At 58.5% G+C, this 27,849-nt stretch overlaps 1 protein-coding gene across 3 annotated transcripts; it reads right to left on the bottom strand.

Annotated features, from left to right (window-relative positions):
• Nucleotides 1–25,306, bottom strand: D2HGDH (D-2-hydroxyglutarate dehydrogenase). Of its 3 annotated transcripts, none has more exons than XM_030326445.1 (10): nt 25,275–25,306; nt 24,053–24,414; nt 18,562–18,619; nt 16,985–17,124; nt 16,130–16,323; nt 15,459–15,627; nt 13,904–14,047; nt 11,517–11,659; nt 8,684–8,849; nt 1–931 (listed from the first exon to the last, which is right to left on the bottom strand). In XM_030326445.1, the coding sequence occupies exons 2-10, from the start codon at nt 24,402–24,404 to the stop codon at nt 672–674; spliced, it is 1,626 nt and encodes a 541-aa protein (XP_030182305.1). In that variant the 5' UTR covers nt 24,405–24,414; nt 25,275–25,306; the 3' UTR covers nt 1–671. The 3 variants fall into 3 exon arrangements, with proteins under 3 accessions (XP_030182305.1, XP_030182308.1, XP_030182307.1); XM_030326448.1 differs by lacking the exons at nt 24,053–24,414; nt 25,275–25,306 and adding exons at nt 20,199–20,391; nt 21,030–22,335; XM_030326447.1 differs by lacking the exons at nt 1–931; nt 8,684–8,849; nt 11,517–11,659; nt 25,275–25,306 and adding an exon at nt 13,105–13,596 and having other exon boundaries at nt 24,053–25,114.
• Between the last annotated feature and the right edge of the window lie 2,543 nt (nt 25,307–27,849).

The raw sequence follows: 27,849 nt of genomic DNA, 5'->3' as shown, positions 1-27,849 counted from the left end.
TGTCGTGATTAATTCCCATTTTTACTGGAAGTTCATGACGGCCAGAAAGCGAAAACATACCCAACCTCAGACCTCCACAGCCCCAGGAGGCCCCAGGGCAACAGCAACTAGCAGGCCAGGGCCGCAGAAGCAGCGTGCCCGGGCCTGGCCCCTGGCCTCACCGACCTTTGATGCAGAAGACCAGACACGTCACAGCAAACCACCGAGACGAAAAACTAATGGCTGACCTCTGACAACGGTCTTGCCAATGCACAGACCTTCCAGAAAATGGAGGAACGATGCCTTCCAGGGTGGAGACCATCCCTGTCACTCTGGCTCAAAGGTGACCCTGGTGACCCGGGATGGACCCCACACAGAGCTCATCACCTCTGCCGGGGGCTCACGCCACATGGGGGACAGGACCACCCACGTCCCCTCCCACGGCTGCAGCCGGTCTCCGGAGTGGGCAGAACTGCTCTCCCACCGGCCTGCCCGGCACGTGCAGCAGGAGGCCGTCTCCCAACCTGCAGAGGGCTGGAGGGCGCCCGCACAGAGGCTGAGCAGCACAGCCGGGAGGGACCCGCTCCCACCCCGCCCCCAGCCAGCCCGGCAGGCCCACTGCGACCAGGACAGCAAGACCAGGACAGGACCAAGGCCCCTCCCGTGTCTCCCACTGGCCCCGGCAGGCCCCCTCAGGCCTGGGCAGGTAGCGTCTTGTAGGGGTTCAGGATGCCCTTGGGGTCCAAGAGGGCCTTGAGCTGCTGCATGAGGTGCAGGGCCTCGGGCGGCTTGCTGTAGCCGAGGACGCCCCTCTTCTTGAAGCCCAGGCCGTGCTCTGCGCTGACGCTGCCCTGCTGCTCGGCCGTCCACTCGTACACATAGGGCTCCAGGGCGCCCAGCACCGAAGGGCTGAAGGCCTCTGACGTCACGTTGAGGTGCAGGTTCCCATCCCCTGCAAGGACAGGGGCGCTGGGTCAGGCAGGGCAGGCTGAGACGCCTTCCTCGGTACCCCCAGTCCTGCCCCTGCCCTCACGCCTGCTTCCTGCCCTTACGCCACTGGCCACTGACCTGCAGTGATAGAAGTGGCCTGCTGGTGACCGCTCCTGTCTTCTGGGAGGTCTCTCCGAGTCCTTCCCTCTGTCCTCGTGGCCCTCTCTGAGGGCTCCCAGCCAAGAGTCACTGACCACCCATCCAGCTGGTGAGAGCACCCGTGGCGGTCCCCAGACCCACTTCTCCCACGGTGCCAGGAAAACCCCATCCCCGCCCAGCCAACGCCCGCCACAAAGTCCTGGCTCCCAGCCTCCCCCTCAGGTCTGCTGGGGCCCGGTGCTCTCTGGCCTCACTGAGACATCCAGATGCGCCCTGGCTCTGCCTCTGCCCACACGCACCCCCCTTGGGGGTCCCAAAGCAACGACGAGACACAGGATTAACCCGAGACAAGGGGGCAGGAGAGGGGGCTGCAGTCTGGCCAGAGGAGAGCCTGGTGCGCCCACCTCCGTGGGGCTGAGGGGAGGAAAGGGACAACACAGAGCAGCCGCCAGCGCCCAGAGGCAGGAGGGAGGCGGACTTGCCCGCCATGAGGCCCTCACCCAGGAGGTAAACGTTCATTTGCTGGTGTGACCGCCATGCAAAGCCAGCATGGGAGCCACCGCAGATGCGCAGAACAGGAGGCCTCCGTCCCAGACTCGGAGGTCAGGAAGGTGGAAAGGGCCGAGCAGAGCAGACGGTGCGTGGGGCCCAGGGAGGGTTGCCGCCCACCCTGAGACGCAGGGAGCTGGGGCGCCAGCAGGAGGGGCCCCTAGAGGCTAGAGCGGCAAACCCCAGGCAGCACAGGGGGCACAGGGGGCAGGGCTGCGGCCTCGGACCGATGACCCGGAGCTTCTCACGCCCCACCTCCCTCCCTCCGGGTCTGTCAGGGGTAGGGAGCAGAGCAGGTACCCTCTCCCACCAAAGTGGTCCCACGGACACACTCAGGGCAAAGGCACCAGAGCCCCACCAGGGAGCTGCCCGGGAAAGCCGGTCCACGCACACTGCCCAGGTATGCTCGGCCACAGCCAGAATTCACACCACCTCAGTGCTCCCGCGGACCTTGAGCTAAGAACGCGAAGATTAAAGAGGTTCCAGCTCAGGGACCTGGGTCCCCACCCCCACTCCTTCTCCCTGCACAAGGAAGTCACCCAAATAATTCCCACAAAGCCCTAAATACAGGAGCCCGCAACAAAAATGACCTGCACACAAGGAAGCAGGAGCCAGCAGAGAACAAGGCACAGACTTCTGACCCTGTAACTTCCGGAAACTGAACACAAACGTGTCATATGTTAAGAGTAAGAGATAAAAAAGTATGAAGAGATAAAAACTAAGAGATAAAGAGTATAAAACACTGACCAGGCGAAGTTCTTAAATATCTAAGTCAATTTTCTAGAAACAGAAACTACGAATCACTGAAACTTAACAGTCAATGAATGGCTTCAAGGCACACGACTCACGGCAAGAGATTAATGAGAACGTGAATCAAACATGGGAGCTTGATGCAGCACCGGTCAGAGCTGGGGACAGCAGGGGACATGGGGGGACACGGGGGAGACAGGGCCGGGAGATTGGGGGACATGGGGAAGTCAGAGCCGGGGACAGCAGGAGAGACACGGGGACCACAGGCTGCAGCCCCGGGGACACCGGGGGACATGGGGGGGACACGGAGGAGTCAGAGCCAGGAGACCAGGGGACACAGGGAGTCAGATGTGAAGAGAGAAGGGGAGCGCAATTTCTAAAACCAGAGCCCAAAAGACTGCAGGCAGGACGTGCAAACATTCACCCAGACAGACCAGTGACCCCAAAGCACCCCAAAGACAAAGGGAAAGAGAACACAACAGACTCCCTTTGTGGGGGGAGGGCAGCATTCTCACGGGGAGCTGACTTTGCAACAACACGCGAGTCACAGACGGCAGGACGCCTTCACCCTGCAGACAGGACGGAGCCGTCAACCAGACGCGGGTGTGTAAATCCACTGGGAAAGATCTTCACAACAAAATCAATACATTGTCAGGCAAATACAATCTGTGATGTTCTGTCACCTACTGCCCCACACTAGTGGACACTCAAAGCTGAGATTCGGGGAGAGGCTGTGACACAAGACTGAAGAAGGACCGCAGGCCGGCTGAGCCCGGACAAACACGGAGCACACGAGATAACATCATCTCTTTTCTCAGAAAAGAAAACTGAAATAGACCCCAAGAAACTGTGCGTGAACCAGGAGAGGACAATGACAATGAAAGTCACGGGTCTCAAGGTCCTTGCACCGTGTCAGTCGGGGATCTCGGAGAAGCAGAGCTGACAGGGTGTGGGCCCACATACAGATGGGGAGCGAGGCCTGAAGGGAGGGGGTCACACAACTGAGGGGCCTGGCGGGGCGGGCCAGCAGGCAGCTTGGGTCCAAAGGCGGTGTGGAGGCAGAAGTCCCTCCTCCTCTGGGGACCTCAGTCTCTCCAAGGCCCTCAACTGATTAGATGGGGCCCAGCCACATTAGGGGGAGTAATCTGCTCTGCTTACTGCTGACTTAAATATTAACATTATCCAAAAAACACCTTCACGGTGACATTGGGGCTGGTGTTTGGCCGCAGCCTAGCCACATCGACACAGAATTAACCACTCCATCGTGTTTAGAAGGAGGAGAATAATGACACTGACCAACTTCAAACTCCGATAAGCTAAGGATGCACGTGGCATCTGAGGCTGGTACAGAGAACAGACACACACACGATTCCCTAATTTATAAGTGGGACAGGTTCAAACGAGGAAACAGAGTAGGCAAGAGAAGGCAGTAAGTTAGAGAAGAGAAAGGCAGGAGGGGAGGCCCACAGTAAGAGTGGGAGTCCCGGAGCCCAGCGGCTCCAGCAACGTGAGTGACGGCAGCAGAAGGGCCACTCTGAGCCGAAGAAAACTGAGAACGAGCAGATCCAAGAAAAGCTCTCTGCCCTCCCCGTCTGCTGAGAGCAAGACACACACAGGCCAGGGTGTGGCCCCGCCCCCGGAAAGGAGAGCCAAGCCCCGGGCGGCCGTGGGCCCTGACCGGCCAGCCGGACCGCAAGGGTCTGCGCGGCGAGCCCACCGTCCCTCCAGTGCCCGGTGTGCACACCCACGTCCCCGCACTTTGCCGTCAGAAGCCCAAAGTCGCCTGCCTTGCCTGGGACCTCTCTAAAGACGCAGTATCAGGGGCGCCTGGGTGGCGCAGTCGGTTAAGCGTCCGACTTCAGCCAGGTCACGATCTCGCGCTCCGTGAGTTCGAGCCCCGCGTCGGGCTCTGGGCTGATGGCTCAGAGCCTGGAGCCTGTTTCCGATTCTGTGTCTCCCTCTCTCTCTGCCCCTCCCCCGTTCATGCTCTGTCTCTCTCTGTCCCAAAAATAAATAAACGTTGAAAAAAAAAAAATTTTTAAAAATAAATAAATAAATAAAGACGCAGTATCCTTTGTCACGATGCTGCATAAGCCCCGGTTCTAACCGCCTGAGCCACTCACCGCTGAGCCTCCCTGGCGTAGGCCCAATGCACAGCCAGTGAACCTGCATGGTCTAACATTCAGGCCCAGCCCAAGAACCTAGGAGGGCAGAGGGGACAGCTACGCTTTCTCTCCCCTCCATGGAGTAAACAACATGCTCGAGTTTAAAAGCAACGAATGTTTATTTGTGTGTCTCGTGTCAGAAAGTGGTCCAGGTTCATTCTTCTGCCTGTCGCTGTCCAGTTTTCCCAGCACCACTTGCTGAAGAGACTGTCTTCATTTCACTGGATACTCTTTCCTGCTTTGTCAAAGATAAGTTGGCCACACATCTGTGGGTCCAATTCTGGGTTCTCTATTCTGTTCCGTTGATCTATGTGTCTGTTTTTGTGCCAGTACCATACTGTCTTGATGATTACAACTTCGTAGTAGGGACTAAAGTCTAGATGAGACCTATCAAAACCCTAGAGGAGAAAACAGGCAACAACCTGTTTGACCTCTGCCGCAGCAATTTCTTACTCAACATGTCTCCAGAGGCAACGGAAACAAAAGCAAACATGATCTATTGGGACCTCACCAAGATAAAAAGCTTCTGCACAGCAAAGGAAACAATCAACAAAACTAAAAGGCCACCAATGCGATGGGAAAAGATATTTGTAAATGACATATCAGATAAAGGGTAGGTATCCAAAATCTATAAAGAACTTATCAAACTCCACACCCGAAAAACAAATAATCCAGTGAAGAAATGGGCAGAAGACCTGAATAGACACTTCTCCAAAGAAGACATCCAGATGGCCAACAGACACATAAAAAGATGTTCAACACCGCTCATCATCAGGGAAATACAAATCAAAGCCACACTGAGATACCACCTCACACCAGTCAGGGTGGCTAAAATTAACAACTCAGGCAAAACAGATGTTGGCAAGGATGCGGAGAAAGAGGATCTCTTTTGCAGTGTTGGTGGAAATGCAAGCTGGTGCAGCCACTCTGGAAAACAGTATGGAGGTTCCTCAAAAAATTAAAACTAGATCTACCCTATGACCCAGCAATAGCACTGCTAGGAATTTACCCAAGGGATACAGGAGTGCCGATGCACAGGGGCACATTTACCCCAACGTTTATAGCAGCGCTTTAACAATAGCCAAATTATGGAAAGAGCCTAAATGTCCATCAACTGATGAATGGATAAAGAAATTGTGGTTTATATATACAATGGAATACTACATGGCAATGAGAAAGAATGAAATCTGGCCATTTGCAGCAACGTGGATGGAACTGGAAGATATCATGCTAAGTGAAATAAGTCAGTCAGAGAAGGACAGACATCGTATGTTTTCACTCATATGTGGATCTTGAGAAACTGAACAGAAGACCATGGGGGAGGGGAAGGGAAAAAAATAGATACAGAGAGGGAGGGAGGCAAAACATAAGAGACTCTAAAATACAGAGAACAAACTGAAGGTGGATGGGGGGTGGGGGAGAGGGGAGGGTGGGTGATGGGCATTGAGGAGGCACCTCTTGGGATGAGCACTGGGTGTTGTATGTAAGCGATGAACCATGAGAATCAACCCCCAAAACCAAGAGCACCCTGTAAACACTGTATATTAGCCAACTTGACAATAAGTTATATTAAAAAATAAAGAGTAAAATAAATAAACAAAAATTTTAAAAATAAAATAAAAAATAAAAATAAACCCACAAGGTTTTCAGCATTGAAAAGCAAAATAATAATAATAATAAACAAAATAAAATAAAATAAAACAACAAGTGGCAAACCGTGTAACAAAGAAGCCCCAACTCCTTGTCATCTACTAGACACGTCTAAGCCATAAGGATGGAAAACGGTCGAAAGTCCTGGGAAGAAACACATCGTGTCAGGAAAACAACTAAATGCAAGGAAGCCTGTGTCACTGCACAGTATCAGTCAAGGTAGGCTCCCAGGACAGAGCGATTCCGGGGCCCAGAAGAGCCTGTCGTGACAAAAGAGCCCACCTACCAGAATGACCGCCGTGACCTCCCTCCATCTTCACCACTCACAGAGTGACAGAGCCTGCGGCAGCTGTGAGGCTTTCTAACCCCCGCTCAGTACGCAGCACCCAGGCACGACCCAGCGCTCACACAGCAGGTCTGTGTGCACAAACACTGGCCCCCTGACTGCGGAGAACACGCTCTCCACGAGGACTCGGGAAATGTCAGGAAGCCGGGCCACTACCCGAGGGGCACACACGGTGTGACCAGGCTCACAGGCTTCTATGCAACAAACAAGTCAGAAATTTTAACAACAGCTAGAAAACTCTTGTACGTTTGGGAATTTATAAACACATTTCTGCCTAACTGATGGGTCAGAGAAAAGAGAACAGGAATCAGAAAGTACGAGGGAGGCTGGCCAGCGTCCACAGAGGAGGCTCTCAGAGCCGAGTAGGGCCGGCCTCGCCCTCTGCCCTGTCCACTCCCCGGAGCCTGGGGCCGAGGTCAGGACGGCAGGCAGCCCAGAAACCAAAGGGCAGGAGAGGGCGAGGAGGGCTGGCGGGCAGCAGCGGAGCCAGGAGCCCAGATGCCCAGCAGGCGGCACAAAGCGCCCGACTCTGGCTCCCTGGCGCACCCTCCTGGCCGAGCACACAGACGCCAGGGCTCCTGGGCTGGCATGAGCAGGTGCTGGCCTCACGGACCCTCAGACATCACGTGGAGTCTGACAGGACCACACACAGAGACACTACTTAAGACAGTCACCCCTGGGGTCCGCAAGACTGGTGCACAGAGAGAAACCTAAATACTTATGCTAGAAAAGAAAAAAGGCTGAAAATTAGGCAGAGTACTTGACTTACAGTCAGAAGAGCCGCAGGGCAGGCTCAGTGGAGAAGGGAAGGAGGTAATAAAGGTAACAACAGAAAAAAAGAGAAAACGAGGTGCAGCGGAAAGGATCAATGGAGGACGCAGTAGGACCGACAAGCGTGAGAAACAAGAGGGAGGCGGCAAAGAGGAAACCCCATCGGGACGGAAACCGGGGCCACCCGCGAGGGCCGACCCGACAGAGAGGCAGGAGCGGGATCAACAACTTTGTGCCAACACGGCTGAGATTTACAAGAAACGGACAAACTCCCAGAAAGCAAACTTGGCAAGAGCACTCAGCCAGGACGGCCCCACGGCTGGTAAGGACACGGGTCCGCGCTCAGCCCCCCGCCGCCCAAAACACAATACGCCTCCGGCCCTGAAACTTAGCCGCCAGCTCCCAGGGGACAGTCAAGGAGGCGGTAACGCCAACCACTCAGACCCCGCTGGGCCCAGAGGGAGAGGCCAACGCCCAGCTCGGACACAGCGAAGGGACCTCACAGGATGGCCAGGCCCGGAAGGCCACCGGAAGAACCCCGTGCAGAACAGAGGCACGTGGACCACGCAGGGCGCAGAGGGCCGGGCCGAGCCGGGCTCACCCGCGGGTCACAGCCCCCCTGCAGGAGGGGGTCTAGGGTGCACCACCCCACGACCACAGGAAAACATGCCCGGGTCGCATCCGCAGACACAGAAGCAGCTTTCCACAAATTCAACACCCCCCTCGACTCACAGAGTGGGGGCCCGACTCCACCTCTGGCCGTGACGCCATCTCCGTCGGCGGCAGGAGCCGCTGTCAGTGCCCCTCGAGGAGCGGGCTCTGGCCCGGGGGCTCCAGCTGCACGTCCTTGCCCCCAGCCCTAGGTGAAGATGCCCTCCGTGCCCGTCCCCCAGCCCCCCTTTGGGAGCCCACCGCGCAGACGGGGCTTCCTCCAGGCTTCCTCCCTGAACGCTAGGTGTGCGAGCCCCGTGCCTTTGCCCGCCAGCGTTCCCGTTCAGTGGTCTGACAAACCGGAGAGTGGTCCGAGTTAGCAGCACCCCCCTCCTGTGGTTTACACATGTGCGTCCTGATGAAGAAATGGTCCCCACTGCGAGGTCATCATGCTCTCGGGTCCTCTCCTTCACGAGGGAGAGTCTGAGCCACGCGGACAGCGCCACGGGGGTGTGGGTGGTGGCTGCCCCCAGCCCCTGGCCATTCTCACCGTCCTTGACGCTGGACAACCCCCCCCCCCCCGCCCACTCTGGGGGCCACCAGCCGGCACCACATGCCCTGCCTCCGAACCACAAACCAGGTCCTTTCCAAAATACCCAAAGATCCATGAAGACAATTAGGGTTCTCCCAGGTCCCAGGTTCCCCCGTCACTGCTGACCCCGGCGCAGCTCACCCAGGTGGCCGTAGCCCACCACGTGCTTGGCCCGCGGGCCGAGGCGCGCGCGCAGGTCAGTCACAAGGTCGTAGAGCCTCTCGGTGGGCAGGGATAGGTCGTACTTGTACACGTAGCCATCCCGGCTCAGCGCCTCCGAGATCCTCTCCCTGAGGGCCCACAGCGCCTAGGATGGACAGAAAACAGGCAGAGTCAAGGGCCGCCGCGAAGGGTGTCTATGCTGATGGCAGTCAAAACGCTGGGGCCTGGGGGGACTGGGACAGTCATGAGGGAACTTTCTGGGTGATGGAAGCGTTCTTGTGGTGATAGGCACAGGGATTTGATACAAGAGCCAGTACCAGATGGGGCCCCAGAACGTGGCCATGGCTCGCTCGAGGACACTGCAGGTGACAGGGTGGGAGCTGGTTGGGGCTACCGGCAGGCAAGGAGCCAAGTGAAGGCAGGGTTGGGACAGGGAAGACCCTGCAGACGGAGGGGACAGGGCCACAGGGATACGTGGGCTGTTGGGGACCCATCACATCACTGTCCTTCCAGATAAATCCGTCCATGGGTCACTGCCTAGGCTTGCTGACCTGTCACCAGGGACACCTGAAGTCCTCACGATGGAGCAGAGGACAGACAGCGCCAAGCAGGCCATCGCTCGGCTGCAGGGTGGTCGCTGTCCTGCCCTCCACATGTCCCCCGGATCCAGGAAGCGTCATGGCAAAATTTCTACAAGTAAGGACTCGTGCCCTGGCTTTTTCACATGATCACAGTGCCAGGACCGCCCCCAAAGGAAGAACAACAAGCCCTCACTCCCGTGGACCCCTCGCCACCCCGGACCCCTCACCACCAGACAGTGTCCCAGCCTCCCCAATTCTGTCATCGGCGTTAGGGGTCACTCCGAGGTCACTCTGCCTCCGACCCTCAGCAGCTCCCACCACCACCTGCCTCACACGCACAGAACCCGGCAATGACCCCACACAGCCCGCTATGCTGCTGGACCGCGAGCTGGAGCACTGCGGGGCAGTCCGGCTGCCCACGGGCTCCTCCATTCACACCCACCACACCCTTCCGTGGCCACAGATCTGCCCTCCCCCCTGCTGCCGCCTGCCCACCCGCCTCGGGGCCCTGGAGGACCGCTCCTGCCTCTGTCCTATCTTTGCTCAAATGCTCCTGTGGGGACGTCCCCCCCCCCCCCGTGTCGTGCCCTGCCCACTCGGCACTGCCCAGCTCCTCCGTTTGAGAACACGGCTGTGAAGCCAGCAGTCCAGACGGGGCAGGGACCAGTGTGGGCACACGTGGCGGCCCCGTGGCCGCTGCCCCCACAGGAGGAGCAGCGACCCCACCCCAGTGGCCGGCTCTCGGGACTCGCTCTGAGCAGAAGCAGGGAGCACTGGCTTTCCCGCTGTCCTCCTACTGCTCAAGCCTCGGTCGGCGGAGCGGAAATGCCCACGTGTGCAGGACAGGGTGGGAGCCTCTGTTCGCACAGCCCTGGGGCCTGCACTCCCACCACGGACGGACACTGCATTCAGGAAGAAGTAAGGGCGTGGAAACACCGGAAAGGAAACAACTCCGCCTGTCGGCAGGCAGAGAACAGCACCGAGCCGATCCGGAGACTGAAGGGTTTGCCCACGTTTCCTGCGCTGGCGCTGGCTGCGTGACACTGCAGGGGAAGCACAGGACGCCCCTGCCTGGGTCTCCCTCAGTGGTGACATCACCCAGTGGAGACGATGGGGCATAGAGGCGGGAAGACGGTCAAGTGCCCTGAGACCCTTCGTCAGGAGAGGGGCTGAGGCACTGACAACGTCTGACCTCTTTGCTAAACATACAAACAACTGAAGAAAAAGATTCAGCGATAAGGCGGAGAAAGGAACCCACCGAGCAGACCATAAGGGCCAGCCTGAGACCCGCCCCACTCACCCGCACGGCCTCTGCCCCCGCCCCTGGTCAGCCCCAGCCCTCCCACCACCCCGCTCCCGCGGCTGCTCCCGCACAGCGCCCCAGGGACCACGGAGCACAAATTGGGGAGCACGGCACACAGCACCCCAGTCCCCCAGTGACGGTAACGGTGACGATGGCTCCCACAGCCATGGCCTCCTTCTCCCTCCTTCGGCATCGGAGCCGAATGATCTCTGGTGGCAACATCGATGCCCTCTCCTAGGGAAGTGCAGCCCTTGAGACTGGCTCAGTTCCAGGCACACCTTCCCATGTCCCCCGGCAGCTCTTTCTGCCTTTTTTTTTAATGTTTGTTTATTTTTGTGAGACAGAGAGAGAGAGAAGGTGTAGGGGAGGGGCAGAGAGAGAGGGCGACACAGAATCTGAAACAGGCTCCAGGCTCCGAGCCGTCAGCACAGAGCCCGACGCGGGGCTCGAACTCACGGACCGCGAGATCGTGCCCTGAGCCGAAGTCGGACTTTCAACCCGACTGAGCCACCCAGGCGCCCCATCTTTCTGCTTTTGTTTAAGATACTGATGATAGGGACACCTGAGTGGCTCAGTCTGCTGAGTGTCCAACTTCAGCTCAGGTCATGATCTCACGATTCACGAGTTCAAGCCCCACGTCGGCCTCGCTGCTGTCAGCACAGAGCCTGCTTCAGATCCTCTGTCCTCCTCTCTCTGTCCCTCCTCCACTAGTGCTCTTTCAAAAATAAATAAAACATTTAAAATATAAAATAGAATAACACAGAATACGACTGATAAAGACAGAGACCCAAAAGTGTGCTTCCAGAGAGCGAGGGACACCTGCCCACATCCGGACAGCGCACACCCTGAGCCGGACACACGGCACCGTGCGGACGTCCTGCACCAGTTCAGCACGACAGAAGCAGGGAGAGGCCAGCGGCACACGCACCTTAACTTTCATGTGGTCTGTGGCCACGGTCCCATCCGTCACCAGGCCAGAGCTCAGCACCTGCTCCAGGAAGTCATTCAGCTTCTCAGCATCATGGCCTGCTCTGGAGCCTGAGGTCTCGATCAGAACATAGAAGGGACTCTCTGGAAGGTACAGAAAGCAGGATGAGCAGAGGCGAGGCCGGCAGACAGACAGTCAGGATGGGCCTGGGCTGAGCGTCTCCGACAGCCCTGTGGGGCCATCGGGCAGGCAGCTCACACAGCAGGAAGCCTCTGCTCAGTTTAGAAATAGGTCCTTCAGCGCACCTGGGGGGCAAGTCGGGTAAGTGTCCCACTTCAGTTTGGGTCACGATCTCACACCTCATGGGTTCGAGCCCCACATCAGGCTCTGTGCTGACAGCTCAGGACCTGGAGCTGCTTGGGATTCTGTGCCTCCCTCTCTCTCTGCCCCACCCCTGCTTGCACTCTCTCCCTCTGTCAAAAAAATAAACATTAAAAAAATTATTAAAAAATAAATAAAAACAGGTCTTTCATGGGGCGCCTGGGGGGCTCAGTCGAGGAGCACGTGACTCTGGACCGTGGGGTTGAGCTCAATCCACGCTGGGTGTAGAGATCACTAAAAACAATAAACTTGTAAAAATAATCATAAAATAAAATAAACAAAAAACAGGTCTTTCACTGGAAGAGAGACCACGCTCCCTAGAAACACATGAACAACCACATGACACCACGAAACCCTCAGCACTGGCGCCTGGATGGGGCCCCTCTTACAAAACCACACACGGTGGGGAGGCCACGGGCTAAAGGAGAGACCCCCATGCCCATGTGGCCCACTGTGCCCGCAACGCTCAGCAGTTCGTGCAAAAAATGCACACTAGGGGCACTTGGGTGGGGGGCTCAGTGGAGCCTTAATTTCAACTCAGGTCATGTTCCCAGAGTCATGGGGTCAAGCCCCACATCAGGTTCCACACTCAGCATGGAGCCTGGTTGAGATTCTCTCTCTCCCTCTCCCTCTGCCCCTCTTCCCTGTATATACACACCCATGCTCTCTCTCTCTCAAAAAAGAAAAATGCGCACCTTTTACCCAAGATATCTTTTTTGAAGTTTAAAAAAAGGTATGTTAGTAACTATAAGAAAACGTTAAGCTTGTTTTTTCAAGGCTACTGTAAGTTTATCTTTACACTTGTTGAAATCACAAATAAACTCACTGAACCGTCTTTTCCTTCAGTACTACATTGTCCCTTCCAGGAAAACACGACAAGTTGGTCCTATTGTAAACAGAACAGTGTTTTCCAGAGAGTGGCTTTTTCCACGCTGAAATGCACATTCCGCTCTTAAATTTCTCACACGTCATAGAAAACACGGAGAGCTTTTACATTTCTATTGGCTCCTTTTCCAATTACAAAAGTAAAACATGATTATGAAAGGAGTCTTAGGGGCCCCTCGGTGGCTCAGTCAGTTGAGCGTCCAACTCTGGCTCAGGTCATGATCTCAAGGTTCGTGGGTTCAAGCCCTGCATCAGGCTCTGCGCTAACAACATGGGGCTTGCTTGGGATTCTCTCCCTGCTTCCTGGCCCCTCCATGCGTGCCCCCTCTCTCTCTCAAAATTAAATCGTTAATTGATGGACTTTTAAAATTTAGAGCATAAAGATCTTTCCATATTTATGACTATTTTGAACTAAGTTGTGCCCCCCAAATTCCCACAGTGAAGCCCTAACCCACCCCCAACATGACTATATTTAGAGATGGGGCCTTTGGGGAGGTAATTAAAGCTAACTTAGGTCATAAGAGTGGGGCCCTGACCCCACAGGGCTGGTGCCCTCGTAAGAAGAGGGAGGGGCACCAGGAACCCCACCACCACCACCACCAGGAAAGGCCACGTGAGCGCAGAGCTCCGGGCCGTCTGCAAGCCAGGACGAGGGCCCTTGCCAGAACCAGCCCTGCGCCCTTGCAGTGCCACCATCTGTTAGGGCAGATCTCAGAGGTGAAAATACCAGGATCTACAGGTTCCGAGGCACAGACACTTTCTGCAACGTGGTATCGGCGTCCCGTGTGCTGGTCTGGAATGAACCGGCTGGGATCTGTCACGGACAGATACTCCTCTGAGCCGAAGAGAAGCGTTTCTGACGAGTGCACCTGGGTTCTCAAAGGCCTCGGCGCTCTAGCACAACAGGCAGCACCGACGGGACCCGCACTGGGGGCGCGTTTAAAACGCGCGTAAAGGAATTCTGCACTCAGCCAGTTGTGGCGACGCCGGGGCCACGGACACACCGACCTGCCCAGGTTCCTGCCACACCTTCCCAGGTTGTGGGCAGGACTGACGGCCTACGAGCCTCCCCTGCGACCCAGGGCCCGGAGGGGGTGCCGCCCGCCAGCTGGGGTCAGTACCTTGCACCGGGCTGGTGAGGCGAAGGTGACGCGTGACCAGCCACATGCACTCGGCATCCATGAACTCGTACGCGGACAGGATCTCACCCAGCAGCCCCTTGCAGGTGCTGAAGGTCTGCAGGACCTCAGAGAAGCCCGGACAACCTGCAAAGGGTCAGAGCCTCAGGCCCCAGAGCCCACGGCCCCCGACACCCACCCCGTCCCCCCTTACCGCGGCCGCGCCGACCCCAACCCCAGGGGAGGGCGCTGGGCGAGCTGGGCAGCCTCGGGAAGGTGGTGGGAAGCAGAGGGGCCGAGACGTAACGAGAACGCAGGGCTAGTGGTTGGGAACGGCTTCGTTGTAGCTCTCTTCCCACAACCAGCACTCGGCTTTCCGTGGGAAATTCATCTGGGGCTTCAAGACACAGCCAGGCCCAGCACAGGCCCGGGTAGCTCGCCCGCCGGCGGCCGGAGGCGACCCTGCGGCAGGAGGGGTGGGATGCACGCGGCCTTTCAGAGGTGAGGCAGGGAGAGTCTGCGGGGGGCGGGGAAGTGTGTCCTGCACAGCGTGAGGCTGGCAGGTGCCTGCTCTGCACACATCCAAGGAGCACATGGAGGTGCCACGGCGGGGATGACAGGGCACGTGGGGGTTCAGCAGCACGTGGAGCACCGTGATGGGAGCGCTCATAAATGGAGATCAGACGGGAAGAGACTGCCCAGACGTGACAGGATTGTGAAAGGGTGGAAAACATGGCAGAGCGAGAGCACACACTGGAAAGTTGTGTCGTGGGTTCAGTGACAGCCCTGAGGGACAGGAAGACAGGAATCTTCTAGAACTGGTGAGACATCAAGCCACAGGTGCAGGAAGCTCACGAGACCTACGCACAACGCGCCCCAAATCACAGAAGACCAAAGACAAAAAGAAGACCTTTAAAGTGACCACAGAACAGAGAGCCAGAGTCCCCGGAAGCCACAGTGGCGGAGGGCAGCAGGCCTCCCCGTGACCACCAGCACGAGCCACAGGCCACGCAGTGACGCTCGACAGGAGGAACAAAAACAAACCCAACGTGCTTGTGGACCAGTGACATGTCGTCACGGGGGGGGGGACGAAGTCACTGCAGACACAGCGGGGGACAGAGGACGCATCACGAGGAGTGTGTCCCAGGTGGAAGGCCCGATGTAGGAGGCATGCTGCGAGCCGACGGGGACGAGCAGCGACAGGGCAGGCGGTGCGTCCCCACAGGCGTGACTGATTCTGCCACAGTAATGAACACACAAGAAATGACACGATCTCCCCCAGCATCTTCCAGCATAAGCTACTAAAACAGCGGACCACATGGATGGAAGAGACGAGCAAAGCCCCAGTTTTGTTACAGAATAAAGTGTGCTCTGCACCAAGACAGGACAGGGTCCGCTCCAGAACCAAGAAGGCCAGGTCCTGACCCCTCTGGGAACAGAGAGCGAAGTTGGGAGAGGCAGGAGCGGCCTCCCGAAGGGCCCCCACCCCTGCACCAAGGGCAGGGCAGCCGGAGGAGGCGCGGCTCTGAGCTGTCCACCCAGCGGCCGGCCCACCTACCGAGGAAAGCCACGCTCACAGCCCTGGGCTTGGGCGGACACAAGATGGACACGGCCGTGATGACCCCCAGCGTGCCCTCGGACCCGATGAAGAGCTGCTTCAGATCGTAGCCCGTGTTGTCCTTCCGCAGGGTGCTCAGGCAGTTCAGGACCGTGCCGTCCGCGAGAACCTAATGGGCGAAAGAAGCAGGCTCAGCCCTCGGTCCCAGCAGGTGCCCCTCCCCTCCCACCGCAATGCTCGGTGGGGCCGGGGGGGGGGGGGGTGGGTTGCTGCAGCCCAGCACCGCCTCAGAAAGCAGAGCCAGGCACAGGCCCCCCCACCACACCCCACCACACCCCGGAGTGTTCGGGAACATGGGGCCCGGCGTTACTTAATCAGGCTGAAGGAAAGACTCATTCCCCCAAAGCCAGCAGACCCCCGAGGGAGGCAGAGAAGGGGGCGCAGCCAGGTGCAGCTGAGGTGGCATCGGGCCCACCCCCCCACCCCCACCCCCCGCCGTGTCTCGACCTCACCCTGCACCACCCCAGCTGTCCCTGCAACCTTCAGAGCGGCCCAGCAGCCCAGCCAGGACGGGGCTCCCGCGGACCTCACAGGGGAGCACAGTCTGTGCTGGGAGACGGCCAGGAGGGCCGGGGGGGACACAGGACGGCGGACGGCGTCCCCCAGCTCACCGCTTCCAGGCCCAGGACGGTCCCATGAAGTGAGCCGTAGCGCAGAAACCGCAGGCCACCTGCATTGGTGGCCACATTTCCCCCGATGTGGCAGCTGCCCTTGGCCCCCAGGTCCAGGGGCATGACGAAGCCCCTCTCCTCCACGTGACGGCTGAGATCCTCCAGGACACAGCCCGCCTGGCACACCAGGGTCCCTGCCGGGCGGGAGGAGGTGACTCGGGGTGGGGGGGGCGGGGGGGGCTCCCGGCCCCGCAGGAGCAAGGACTCATGGGGGGGGCACAGGGGTCAGCCACCCGAGAGCCATCCCCCCACAGAATCCAGGCAAGGAAAAGGTGTATGTCCCCCCAAACCAGAGAAGAAAACCCTCATGTACGCTCACCCTCGTGTGGGAGGGACAAGAGAGAGCAGTGCTCTCAGGAGGGGGTCCCTGGCTGGCAGGGGACCCCCACCAGGGACATGTGACAAACCTGACGACAGTTTGTGCTTTGGGTGCTGCCGGCAGGGAGCGGGACGGGTGCTGTGCCCAGGGCCCCCACCACAGATGTGTCCTGCTGGACGGACAAGCCACCAGGCCACTGGGGCCGCTGGGCGGGAAGGGTCTGCACCCTGGCTTGTGCCTCAGACAGGGCACCGCATCCACAAGGGCAGACAGGGCCATCTTGGCCAGAAAAATGCCAGGGTCACAGAGACTCACAGCCCTCCCCTTCACCACGAACCCCCAGCACAGGCCCCCGAGTGACCAGCTGAATGATTCTGGGGCACACACACACCCAGAGGGCCGGGCGCACAGAGCGGGGGCCCCCGGGGCCCCGCCGCAGGCCAGCAATCAAGGCACCCCGGGCAGGGTAGGCTTACCGGACATGTCGTGGAAGCTGATGACCTGGTTCATCAGGGCGGTGGACAAGATGACCTCATCGAAGACGGGCACGCTGCCCCCGACCATGCCTGTGTTTCCCCCCTGCGGGTTCACGGCCAGGTTCCTCTCGTGACAGTGCCTGAGACATGCACAGGGGGCATCAGGGCCCCCCGTCATGCACAGCGTCATCCCTGCAGGACAGCACGCAGGCCAACACCCAGCTGTGAGGCCACTAAACCTTGCTTCCGTACCCTCTCTTGTTGGCCGCGGCCCAGATGGGGGAGCCTCCTGGGTCCCCACGTGGGACGAGTCTGAGGAGGCCCGTGTCTGTCACAGACTGCACGGAGCGCGAGGCTGGCACTTTCCCAGATGCCAGACAGGGTGGCACGCGAGGGCGCCCCTCTTCGAACAAAGCGCCAGTGCCAGCTGCACCCCTGCTGCTCCCCAAGAGCCACTCAGTTCCCAGCCCCCGGGCTCCTTCCCCCCCCACCCCATCACGCTCCACACACGTCCACGTCATGGTGGCACTTCATCCACGGCCAGGCTCCAACTCCGCAAAGGCCTAAGCGGAGGGCCCATAAGGGTGTGGCTTTGCAGAAGGAGCGCACCTGCCCGCGGGAGGCAGTCCACGCACGCACGTCACGTGGGCCGCCCTGGCAGGTGGAGAGCCCCCCGCAGTGGGCTGACGGTGAGCGTGCGTGGGCCCACGTGCGCTCACGGAGGCCATTCCGAAGCCGCGGTTACGTGAGCGTAAAGGTGCACGGCCCCGCTGCGTGCTCTCTGGCAGCTCCGGGAGGCCAGTGAGCTGCAGAGCACTGTGGGGTGCGCCCCCTCACGCACTGGACGTGGCGTGGAAGAGTCCGCGCTGGGGGCATGACGCGAAGTGAGTCAGACGCAGGAAGGCAAACACTGTATGATCTCACATGTGGAACCCAGAAAACCAAACGAACAGAAACAGGCCCACGGAGGACAGAAGGCTGCCAGCTGGGGGGGGCGCGGATGCAGAGGCACAAGGTCACGGTTATAACGTACATCGGTCCCGGGAAGGAGGCACCCACGGGAAGTCAGGAACGCTGCAGGGACCGTATGGGGACCACACGTAGTCACGAGACCACCTGCTAACGGGTAAAACTATCAAACCACAGTGTCATCCCCCACAGGCCAACAGGACACTGCACGTCGATTACACTCCAACCTCAAAAACCGGCGTGGGAGAATAATTAGCATCTAGAAACAGGCGCGGACACGGCCAAACGGGGCAGGGGGAGAAGGCGTCACATCACAGACACAGTCAGTAACAGAAACCACACCAGGGCAGATGAAACAGAATGTCATTAGCGGTTACTTCTGGAGGAAAAACACTGGTTGCTTTTGCAGTATTTTCCTTTATGGTTGTCTATGTTTTCCAACTGTTCTAGAACAGACACGACGGTTTACTGACATAAAGCCATCAAAGAACGCCGTTTGCAGGGCAAGGCCAATCCGCCGCCTGATGTCCGCAACTGCCCCCCCCTCTCCCCCGCCCCAGTCAGCTCCAGTCCGCGGGTGAGGCCCCTGCCCGGGGCGGGCTCCATACCTGAGGATGTGGGACACCTCCTCTGTCGTCCGTGGCCTCAGCAGCAGCACGCTGCTCCCTGCAACGCCAAGGAGCACGTCACACACGGAGGGCAGTGTCAGTGTACCCTCCGAGCGACGCTCCTCTGGGGGGCGACCCTCAGGGCACCGTTACCAACAAGCCCACAGACCTCAAGGACGAGAGCGGGGTGTCAAAAATGGGTCCCGTCTCAGCCCGCAGGGGGGTGGGGGAGACCCCAGCACCCACGTCCAGGCCCGGACCCAGGGCAAGGGGCGCCCGCCAGGCTCGTGATTCCCTGTCACTCTCTCGTGCGGAGACACTTGAGACTCCAAGTCTCCCGTCGCTGCCCACACCTCCACCGCCAGTGCGAGCTCAGGGACGGTCTGCCAGAAGCAGCTCAGTCCATCCCTCGTCCATCCCTCCACCTGCCATTATTAGCGGACTTTCCACCCACAGAGGGGCTGCCCTTCCCTCTCACATACTTATTCGATCATATCCGTGGGGCCTCGTGGGCTCTTACTGGACGCACCAGCTTACACACCAGCCCTCTGCTGCCATGACTGGTCTGACGCCCAGATGTGGCGGCAGGAGCCCCTCCAGGCCAGCCCATCGGTGTTCCTGACCACTGCCTCCCCCAGATGGCCAAGCTCCTCTCTGCCCCTTTGACTTTGTTAAAAGTACGAAAGTAGGCGAGGGGGCTTCAGAAAGGCAGGAGGCACGCTTCACACGGGGTCCTCCCATCGGTGACTTTTCACGGAGCCTCACCATCTGGCTGTAGCTTTTATCTCACTCCCTTTTTTTTTTAGGAAGGAGTAAGTTTTTTGGGTTTTGTTTGTTTCTTTTGTTTTCTTGAGGGAACTCAGGCACACATAGGGGAGAGGGGCAGAGGGGGAGAGAATCCCAAGCAGGCTCCTCATTCGGCATGGAGCCAGACGAGGGGCTCAGTCCCACAACCCTGGGATCACGACCTGAGCCGAAGTCAAGAGGACGCTCAACTGACGGAGCCACCCAGGAGCCCCAGGAAAAAGTAAGTTCTGAATATTTATTATCCTTGTTTTATTTTATTTTATTTTATTTTATTTTATTTTATTTTATTTTATTTTATTTTATTTTTTATTTTTGAGAGAGGGGCTGACAGAGCTCGAGCAAGGGAGGGGCAGAGAGAGAGGGAGACACAGAATCCAAAGCAGGCTCCAGGCTCTGAGCTGTCGGCACAGAGCCCGACGTGGGGCTCGAACTAACAAGCCGTGAGATCATGACCCAAGCCGAAGTCAGACGCTTAACCGACTGAGCCCCCCAGGCACCCTTTATTATCCTTGTTTTAAACGTAATTTAATTATATATCTATGTAACTTAATTTTTAGTAATGGCTGTGTTTTACAACTGGTCTGCAACAAAATTCTAAGAGTTTTTTTTTAAGTAGGCCTCATGCCTAGTGTGGAGCAACACAGGGCGTGACCTCTCGACCCTGAGATGAGGACCTGAGCTGAGATCAAGAGTTGGATGCTTAACCGACTGAGCCACCCAGGTGCCCCTCTAACAGCTGTTTGATAACTGGCTGTCCAGAGCCAGGACAGGCCAGCTCCGGCACACCACTGCCCCAAGGCTCCAGGAGACCCTGGGATTGCGGGGACCACCTGATGACACGGGCCAGAGGGAGGCAGCCGTGGAGGTGCTGCTGGCTTATTTCCGCGTTTTCTCTCGGAACGTGTGGGAGGAACCCAGGAAGGCATCTTCAGGCAGACTGCCACCAAGGTTCACTTGAATTCAGCTGTGTCCCCGTCTCCTTTCTTCCTTATCTGTGTGGAGACTCACGGGTTGAGGGCTTCACTGAGAGGAACAGAAAGGGGGAAAGCAGGAAAGGCTTCACTGCAGAGGGAACAGAGCCAAAGCTCTGGAGGGGATGGGACAGGGAGGAGTAGAGGCTGAAACCCTCGGCCCTTCTGGCCATCTGCTCTCATCCTTGGGCTAGGGGAAGCAGAGTGGGTGGGGAACAGACACCTTTCCTTGGTCCAACCAGCATAACTAGTAGTAGGCTCGGGCAGAGCTCCCCTACCCGCCCGGCTCCCACTGTCCCCCTCCAGAGAGTTCGTGACTCAACACCCCCCCGCCCCGACCCGCCCCGGGGAGAAGAGTGCCCTGAGCAGGGGTGGCGGGCAGAACCAGGATCCGAAAGGGGATCAGGGTGATGGAGGAAACACAGGATTACCAAATCATCCAAATAAAGTGCCCATCAGGGCAGAAGAGAGGGTGTTTCCCCATGTGGGCCCCTCTGCCCGTGCCGGCAACGGGAGGGGGTAGCAAGCTTCCCCAGAGCCTTCCACCTGGGCCCTCCGTGCCATCAGCACCTCCCAGACGCTGTCCTCAGCTTCCTTCACACTCCGCTCGGGGAGGATTCTTTTCTGTTCTAATTCTTTCATTCTTTTTTCTATTTTCTGTTTCTCTAGCAGCTCATTGTTGTGAGTTACCTCCTTGAATTGGAGAAGACACATGGTTCCTACACCTTCGTAACATGCTAGTCTCATCCACCAAGGCCGTGAGCTCTGTATCTGTAAGATGCGTGTGCTTTTTCGCTCCGTTTAGCTGTTCAGCCTGCACGTCTGCAAGTCCCTCCGTCCGTTGAGAGCCACAACCGGCTGAGCTCAGCGAAGGCCCTCGTCGACGCCAGATCCGTGGGGCTGCCGTCTTGGCATCCTCTGTGCCGGGGTCACGTCCGGGATTCTGAAAGCCCCTTCTCATTCGGTTGTCATCAAACAAACCATGTCTGCCCTCCAGCCCTGATCTTTTGGGACAGCACAGTCCCGGGACCCTGGTCACCCGTGAAGACCCTGCAGGCTTCAGTCACCTGCTGCAGGGATCCCAACGGTGTCTGTGTGCCCACCCTGTGTGTCGGGGCCTGCTGAGGGCACGGAGAATGAAAACAGGCAAGATGTCCCGCTCTCAGGACATTCACCTCCTAACGGGAGAGGAAATGCTCTAATATGTCAACAGCAGGCACCCACAGAGAGAACAGAAAATCATCAAAGACACGGCTGGGGACATGGCCCAGGACTGCAGGAAAGGGTGCCTGAGTGGAAGAGACCCCAGAACTGCCCAAGCCAACAAAAGCCGCACACGGGTCAGGGCAGCACAGCATCCAGCCCGCCGTCTGCCAGCAGCGCCCTCACCCAGCAGAGAGCCACGGTCGGCCCAAGTTCTCGCTGGGGCAGCCGTTTCCTGCGGCTTCTGAGCCTTCCTGCCACCATCCCGACTCCCCGGCAGAAGCTGGCTCCTCTCCCGCACTCTGGATGCCGGCTGAGCCCGGGGTGGACAGCACTCTGTCCTGCTTCCAGGAGCAGTGCACGTGAGCCTGCAGACCCTGTGCGGGTGAGGGGCTCTCGGTGGGGCCACGTCAGCCCTGTGGGGTCCCCACTTAGCAGGCAGGGTGGGGCTGGGAGCCCTGCCACTCTCAGGCGCTTGGCCCGTAAAGAACAGGCCAAGGACTTCTTGTGTCTCCGGCCTCCTCACAGGAGCCGCCTACGTTGCCTGAGCCCACACCCTAATCCCACTCGCTCAAGACCACGCACCAGTTCAAGACGCTCAGCATTTCCCAGCTGCTGTGGACCCTCCTCGGAGTTCTTCCCACCAAAAGCACAGCCCTTGCAGGGGCTAAGTCCAGGCCCAGCCTGCAGACAGGGCTGCCCAGCCCATCCAGGCATTACGTATTTAAATACATTACTTCGGTATATAGCAACCCAGGCCTTCCTAAAGAAGGAAGAAAGATACACAACCTAACCTTACGCCTTAAAGAGCTGGAAAAAGAGCAGCAAATAAAACCCCAAACCAGCAGAAGACAGGAAATAATAAAGGTTAGGGCAGAAATCAATGCTATCTAAACCCCCCAAAAAAACAAACAAACAAAAAAAAAACCCCAGAAGAACAGATCAATGAAACCAGAAGTTGGTTCTTTGAAAGAATTAACAAAATTGATAAATCACTAGCCAGTTTGATCAAAAAGGGAAAGGACCCAAATACATAAAATCAAGAATGAAAGAGGAGAGATCAAACCAACACAGCAGAAATCAATACATTACTTCATAGGGCACCTGGGGGGCTCAGTCACTTGGGTGTCAGACTTCGGCTCAGGTCGTGATCTCACGGTTCGTGAGTTCGAGCCCCAAGATGGGCTCTGTGCTGACAGCTCAGAGCCTAGAGCCTGCTTCGGATTCTGTGTCTCCCTCTCTCTCTGCCCCATCCCTACTCATGCTGTGTGTGTGTGTGTGTGTGTGTGTGTCTCAAAAATAAACGAACATTTGAAAAAATAAAAACCTATAAACAAATACATTACTTCGTTGTAAACTGGTTGTCTCCTAGGTCTCTTCAATACTACAGCAAGGACGTCGTGATGGGTTTTGATCATTGTCTGAGTAGACGGGTTACATTACCGCTGAAAACATTTCAGGAGAGAAGAGACTTACAAATTCTTTCTCGTGGGAAGGGTGTGCTGGGTCTGGACGGACGAGAACCACCAAGCAGGTGCCCAGGCGTGTGCTGGTGCGGACAGGTGTGGTGAGAGGAGGGAGGCAGGGGTGGCCAAACAGCAGCCCCACACCTTGTCCCAGCGACATGCCAGGGGCAGAGCGTCCACGTCCTGTCCTTCAGAACCTGTGCACCTGACCTCATCTGGATAAGGGTGTTTGCACACGTAATCAGACCCAGGATCTAGAGACGAAATCATCCTGGATTTGGGAGGATGACAGGGGTCCTTACAAGAGAAGCAGAGGGAGACCTGAGACACAGACACACACGGGGAGAAGCCACATGAGGATGGAGCCGGAGACCCACGGAAGCCGTCACAACCCAGGGACGCCCGGGGCCACCGGGAGCTGGACAAGGAGGAAGGAGCCTGCGCCAGGGCCTCTGGAGGGAGCACGGCCCTGCCCACGCCTTGATCAGACAGACTACATCCTGTTGTAAACCGCCCAGTGTGTGGCTGTTAGGGCAGCTGCAGGGACCGGCACACCCCCCTCAGAGCAGCCAGGGGACACTGCTTTTATTCGCAGATGTCACATACCACCAATAAACCTCTATGAATTTTGTTCTCAGAACACTTTAAAACCACAATACAGCTTTTCTTCAGTGTAAGAAAGGCTACGTGGGGGCACCTGCGTGTCTTAGGTGGTTAAGGGTCCGACTTCAGCTCAGGTCATGATCTCACGGTTCACGGGTTCGAGCCCCGCGTCGGGCTCTGTGCTGACAGCTCGGAGCCTGGAGCCTGCTTCGGATTCTGTGTCCCCCTCTCTCTCTGCCCCTTCCCCTGTTCGTGCTCGGTCTTTCTCTCTCTCAAAAAAAAAAAAAAAAAAAAAAAAAAAAAAATTAAAAAAAAAGAAGGCATATGTGACAGTCACCCCGTGGTCCTCTACCCGGAGCTCAGTGCTGTCGTCTCTCCTCTCACTGGTAGCGCACACCGCCGTCCCCCTGAGGGACACCGTGTGCACAGACCCTCACTCACCTCGGACGGTTCGAAGCCAGTCCACATTTGAAGCCTCCAGCACCTCTGGGTCTGTGATGACCCTGCCGGGGACGATGCGTTCAAAGGCTGCCAGGTCTTCCCCAGACACCACGGAGAATGGCAGCCGCCTCACAGGGTAGCGCTCCCGGGTCAGCATCACCTCCGGGGCCCGGGGGGCCGTGGAAAAGCCACTTCTGTAGACCCGGGGGCTGGTGGCCGTGGCTCCCCACGGGCTGCCCAGCCTGGGGATCCTGGACGCCCCTGCCCATGTCCTGTGCTGCACAGAGGCTCCCAGAGTGCACGCCGCCTGCCGCCAGAAGCGCCACCCAGGCTGCACCAGATGGGGTGCCATCGCCCTTGCCCTACAAAAGCAAGGGATGGGACCTGTGACTCTGAAACACTAGGACCTGGGAAGAGGCAAGCACCTGCCCGGAGAGGAGCCGGAGGCGTCCAGGTCCGGGCCAGGCCCAGGAACAGACCTGCTGTCCAGGGGGGAGGCGGTCCGAGAGCAGGGGCGCTGCCCTCGATCCTGACCCGGGCTGTTTTCCTGCAGGAACCCCTCTCGGGAATGCCCTGAGCTGCACACCTGGCTGGGAGCCAGCTGCGCCACCCTCTGACAGTCTGACATTTGCCGTCACAAAGCTGTCTTTTAGCCCCCTCGCCCTTCAGGACTAAATCAGGACTGAAGACACGAAAAGAGTGGAAGCCACTGAGTACAACTGACAATGGTTGGAATGGTACGTTTTATGTCGTACGTGTACGTTACCAAGTGTAAAAAGTGTAGCAAAGGAAGGGCGGGGTAGGGAAGTTTCTCCGGCTGCCCGCCGAGCTGCAGGCGACTTTCGACGTGTACAGGGAGCCCCCAGACCTACCCAGGCGAGGGGACAGGGCACGGGGACGCGCCTCTCTTCTGGAGCTCACACAACCTGAACCGGCGCGCGGGCCAGCACGGCCCGCGGGGTTCACCAGCGCTGCGCGACCTGGGGAAAATGAGCGCGCCTCTCCGAGCCTCCCCGCAGCACGCGCGCCACCGCCAGGGGCCGAAGAACGAGCGCGCGGGCTCGAGCCGCGGCCGGGAGTCGGGCCCGCGCGCCCACGTGACGGCACGTAACCCGGCGGGCTCGCACTCGAGAACGGCCTCGGCGCGCGACGCCCCCAGCCCGCCGCCCCGACTCGCGGCCCTTCAGCCACAGACCCCCGGCGGCCGCGCGCACGCACTCACGTCCGCGTCCCCGTCCCGCCGCTGCCGCCACCGCCGCCGCAGGCCTTGCGCCGCCAGAGCCACGGCCGACTGAGCCTGCGCACCGGCGTCCCTCCCATCCCGCCCTGGGCCCCGCCCCCGCGTCTTCTAGGCCCCGCCTCCCGCGAGACGGGCGCCCTCCAAGCCCTGCCCCCAGGCCTGCGGTGCGCCCGGTTGCGTGCCCGGGTCCTCTGCGCATCGCGGGAAGAAGGCTTTGAACCGCGTTCGGCACGCCTTGCAGGGCTCCCCCCACACCCTCCCACCCCTTCCCAAGGCCAGGTCCTACCGTGGCCCGCCCTGACTGTCCCTTCTCTCTTCCTACTGCAGGGCACCCTCCAGGGAACTCTGCCTTCCGCCAGGGGTCTCTAGTTCCCCCTCAGGGAACTCTGCCCCTCCCAGGGATCTCTGGTTTCCCCCCAGGGAACTCTGCCCCCCCACCACCACAGGAGTCTCTGGCTCTCCCCAGGGAACTCTGCCCCCCACCAGGGGTCTCTGACTCCCACCAGGGAAGTCTGCCCCCCAGGGGTCTCTGGTTCCCCCCAGGAGCTCTGCCCCCTCAGGGGTCTCTGGCTCCCCCCAGGAAACTGCCTCCCCAGGGAACTCTTCCCCCCCAAGTCTCTGACTCCCCCCAGAGAACTCTGCCCCCCAAGTCTCTGGCTCCCCCCTGGGAACTCTGATCCCAAGTCTCTGCCCCCCCCCACCCCCAGGGAACTCTGGCTCCCAAGCGCCCAACGCCCTGCCCCTACCCCACCTCCAGCCAGAGGGCAGACACTTCTGCAAGTCGGGCACGCATTACAGGCAGAACCCAAGAAGCTCAGAAAGCTGCCTGCGCACACACAGCCTGAACATTTTCCTGAACAAAGGCCCAGGCCTGGGACTCAAGTGAGGCGACCTCGGAGGGACCGCACTGGGGCTGGGGGACCGGAAAACCACACCCAGGCAGGGAAGTGGTGGCAGCCTGGCCTGGCGGCTGCCTCTTACAACCCCTCCAGGTTTCTGCCTGCCACCCAGCTCTGACATGCCCTTTGACCACTGGTCTGTGGGGCCCGTTAGGCCAGGGCACCTGAGAAAAGACAATGGCAGTGGGGGGGGAGGAAGAGGAAGCTCCTGGCCTGATGGATGCTCCCTGCAGCATCACCCCAGCAGCCTGGCGCCAGGTCCCAGCCTCACCAAATTCCCTCAGGGGTGGCCAGGCCAGCTGAGCAAGACCCTGTCCTGGGACAGGAGTCCCGGCTCCGAGGGGCACCCCTTCCCAAACATCTTACCCGCCAGCTGAGCAGCCCGCCCTCCTCAGGGCTCTGAGTCCTAATCAGTGCCCCTCCTCCAAGCTGCCAACCCCAGAAACCCCCAGACTTAGGAGTGGTAGCCCCCTCCTGCAACCATCGTCCCGTCACCGTCACTGAAGTGGCTTCTGCCTTCCTGACACAGTACCTGGTACCAGGGTGGGGCTCATCCCCCACGCACCCCCCTGGCTCCCAGCCATCCTACTGAGGCATCTCCACTGGTTGTCGGGCTCATCCAATTCCATATGCCAATGGCAGAGCAGACGGCGGCATGTTCTGGGGAAGGGTAAGATCACGAAGACGTCCGGCCCACGTGTCTGTAGGGCGGGTGTTCACAGAACCCTAAGGTGCACAGCTGGCTTTGCCACAGAGTGGATCCTGGTGGCCTTGCAAACTGGCAGAGAACAAGCACTTGCCAGGTCAGTGACGGCATGCCACGCGCCGAGAGGGCAGCGGCAGCAATGCCGCATCTGGGTGCACCACCTGTGTCTTCAATCAACCATACTCCTTACAACCTGCCCGCCTCCTTACAGGTGTGCTAAGGACACCACCACTGTACCCTCTCATCGAGGATGCTGCCTTTGGATTGCCGTCCTGACCAGGGAGACGACGTTCCAGAGACTTCCACCTGCCCGTCCCTACCATGACGGCCCTTACTCCAAGGTCAGTGTGGAATCCGTGTGGGAGTCCTGCCAGTTCTCAAGTCTCTTTGCATGGCACATTCAGGTCCTGGGACGATAACCACAGGGATCTGTGGACCCACTCAGACAAGTGTCACCACTTATCAAGGTAGCCCTCCCGGACCTCTGAGACTTAGTAACAATTCAGAGCCAGTGAAGATTACCACCCCGACCCAGAAACACTGGTGTTCCCTTCTCCTAGGCAGTCACCACAACAGGTGGCTGCAAGTTCCTTTAGGAGTGCCCAAAGGAAATCCATGGACGTGGCAGCATTCCAGGCCCTTCCTCCAGAATCTGATGCTCCCCTCAAGCAAGGACTCTGGGTGTGCGGAGAGGCTGTGCCTCTCCATCATGGTGACCAAGCTAGGTTTCGGTGCCCTGACCATTAACTCTCAAGGAAATGTCCTAAGAACTATTTAGTTCCCAAAGGGGTCTTGACATCTATGCAGATCTCAAAGGCAAGCCTTCTGTTCCAGAGAAAGTGCTTTATGCTTCTATGAAATAGCCACTCCAAGTATTCTACACTGACATTTCTTGTGAGCTTAGGGATCAGCTTCTGACACCACGTAACAGCTGAGGCCCAGGGTCCTGCCC

This window comes from Lynx canadensis, chromosome C1 (genome assembly GCF_007474595.2).
Source record: "Lynx canadensis isolate LIC74 chromosome C1, mLynCan4.pri.v2, whole genome shotgun sequence".
NCBI lineage: Eukaryota > Metazoa > Chordata > Mammalia > Carnivora > Felidae > Lynx > Lynx canadensis.
Note: the sequence above shows the minus strand (reverse complement) of the source record. Positions and strands in the feature narration are given on the sequence as shown.

Excerpts from the sequence above, each read along its gene's own strand:
- D2HGDH (XM_030326445.1), bottom strand. The coding sequence starts at position 24,404 with ATGGCACCCCATCTGGTGCAGCCTGGGTGGCGCTTCTGGCGGCAGGCG. Across the intron at positions 17,125-18,561 it reads GAGGTGTCCCACATCCTCAG|GCACTGTCACGAGAGGAACC; the intron begins GTATGGAGCCCG and ends TGCATGTCTCAG. Across the intron at positions 14,048-15,458 it reads TGTGAGCGTGGCTTTCCTCG|GTTGTCCGGGCTTCTCTGAG; the intron begins GTAGGTGGGCCG and ends GACCCTTTGCAG.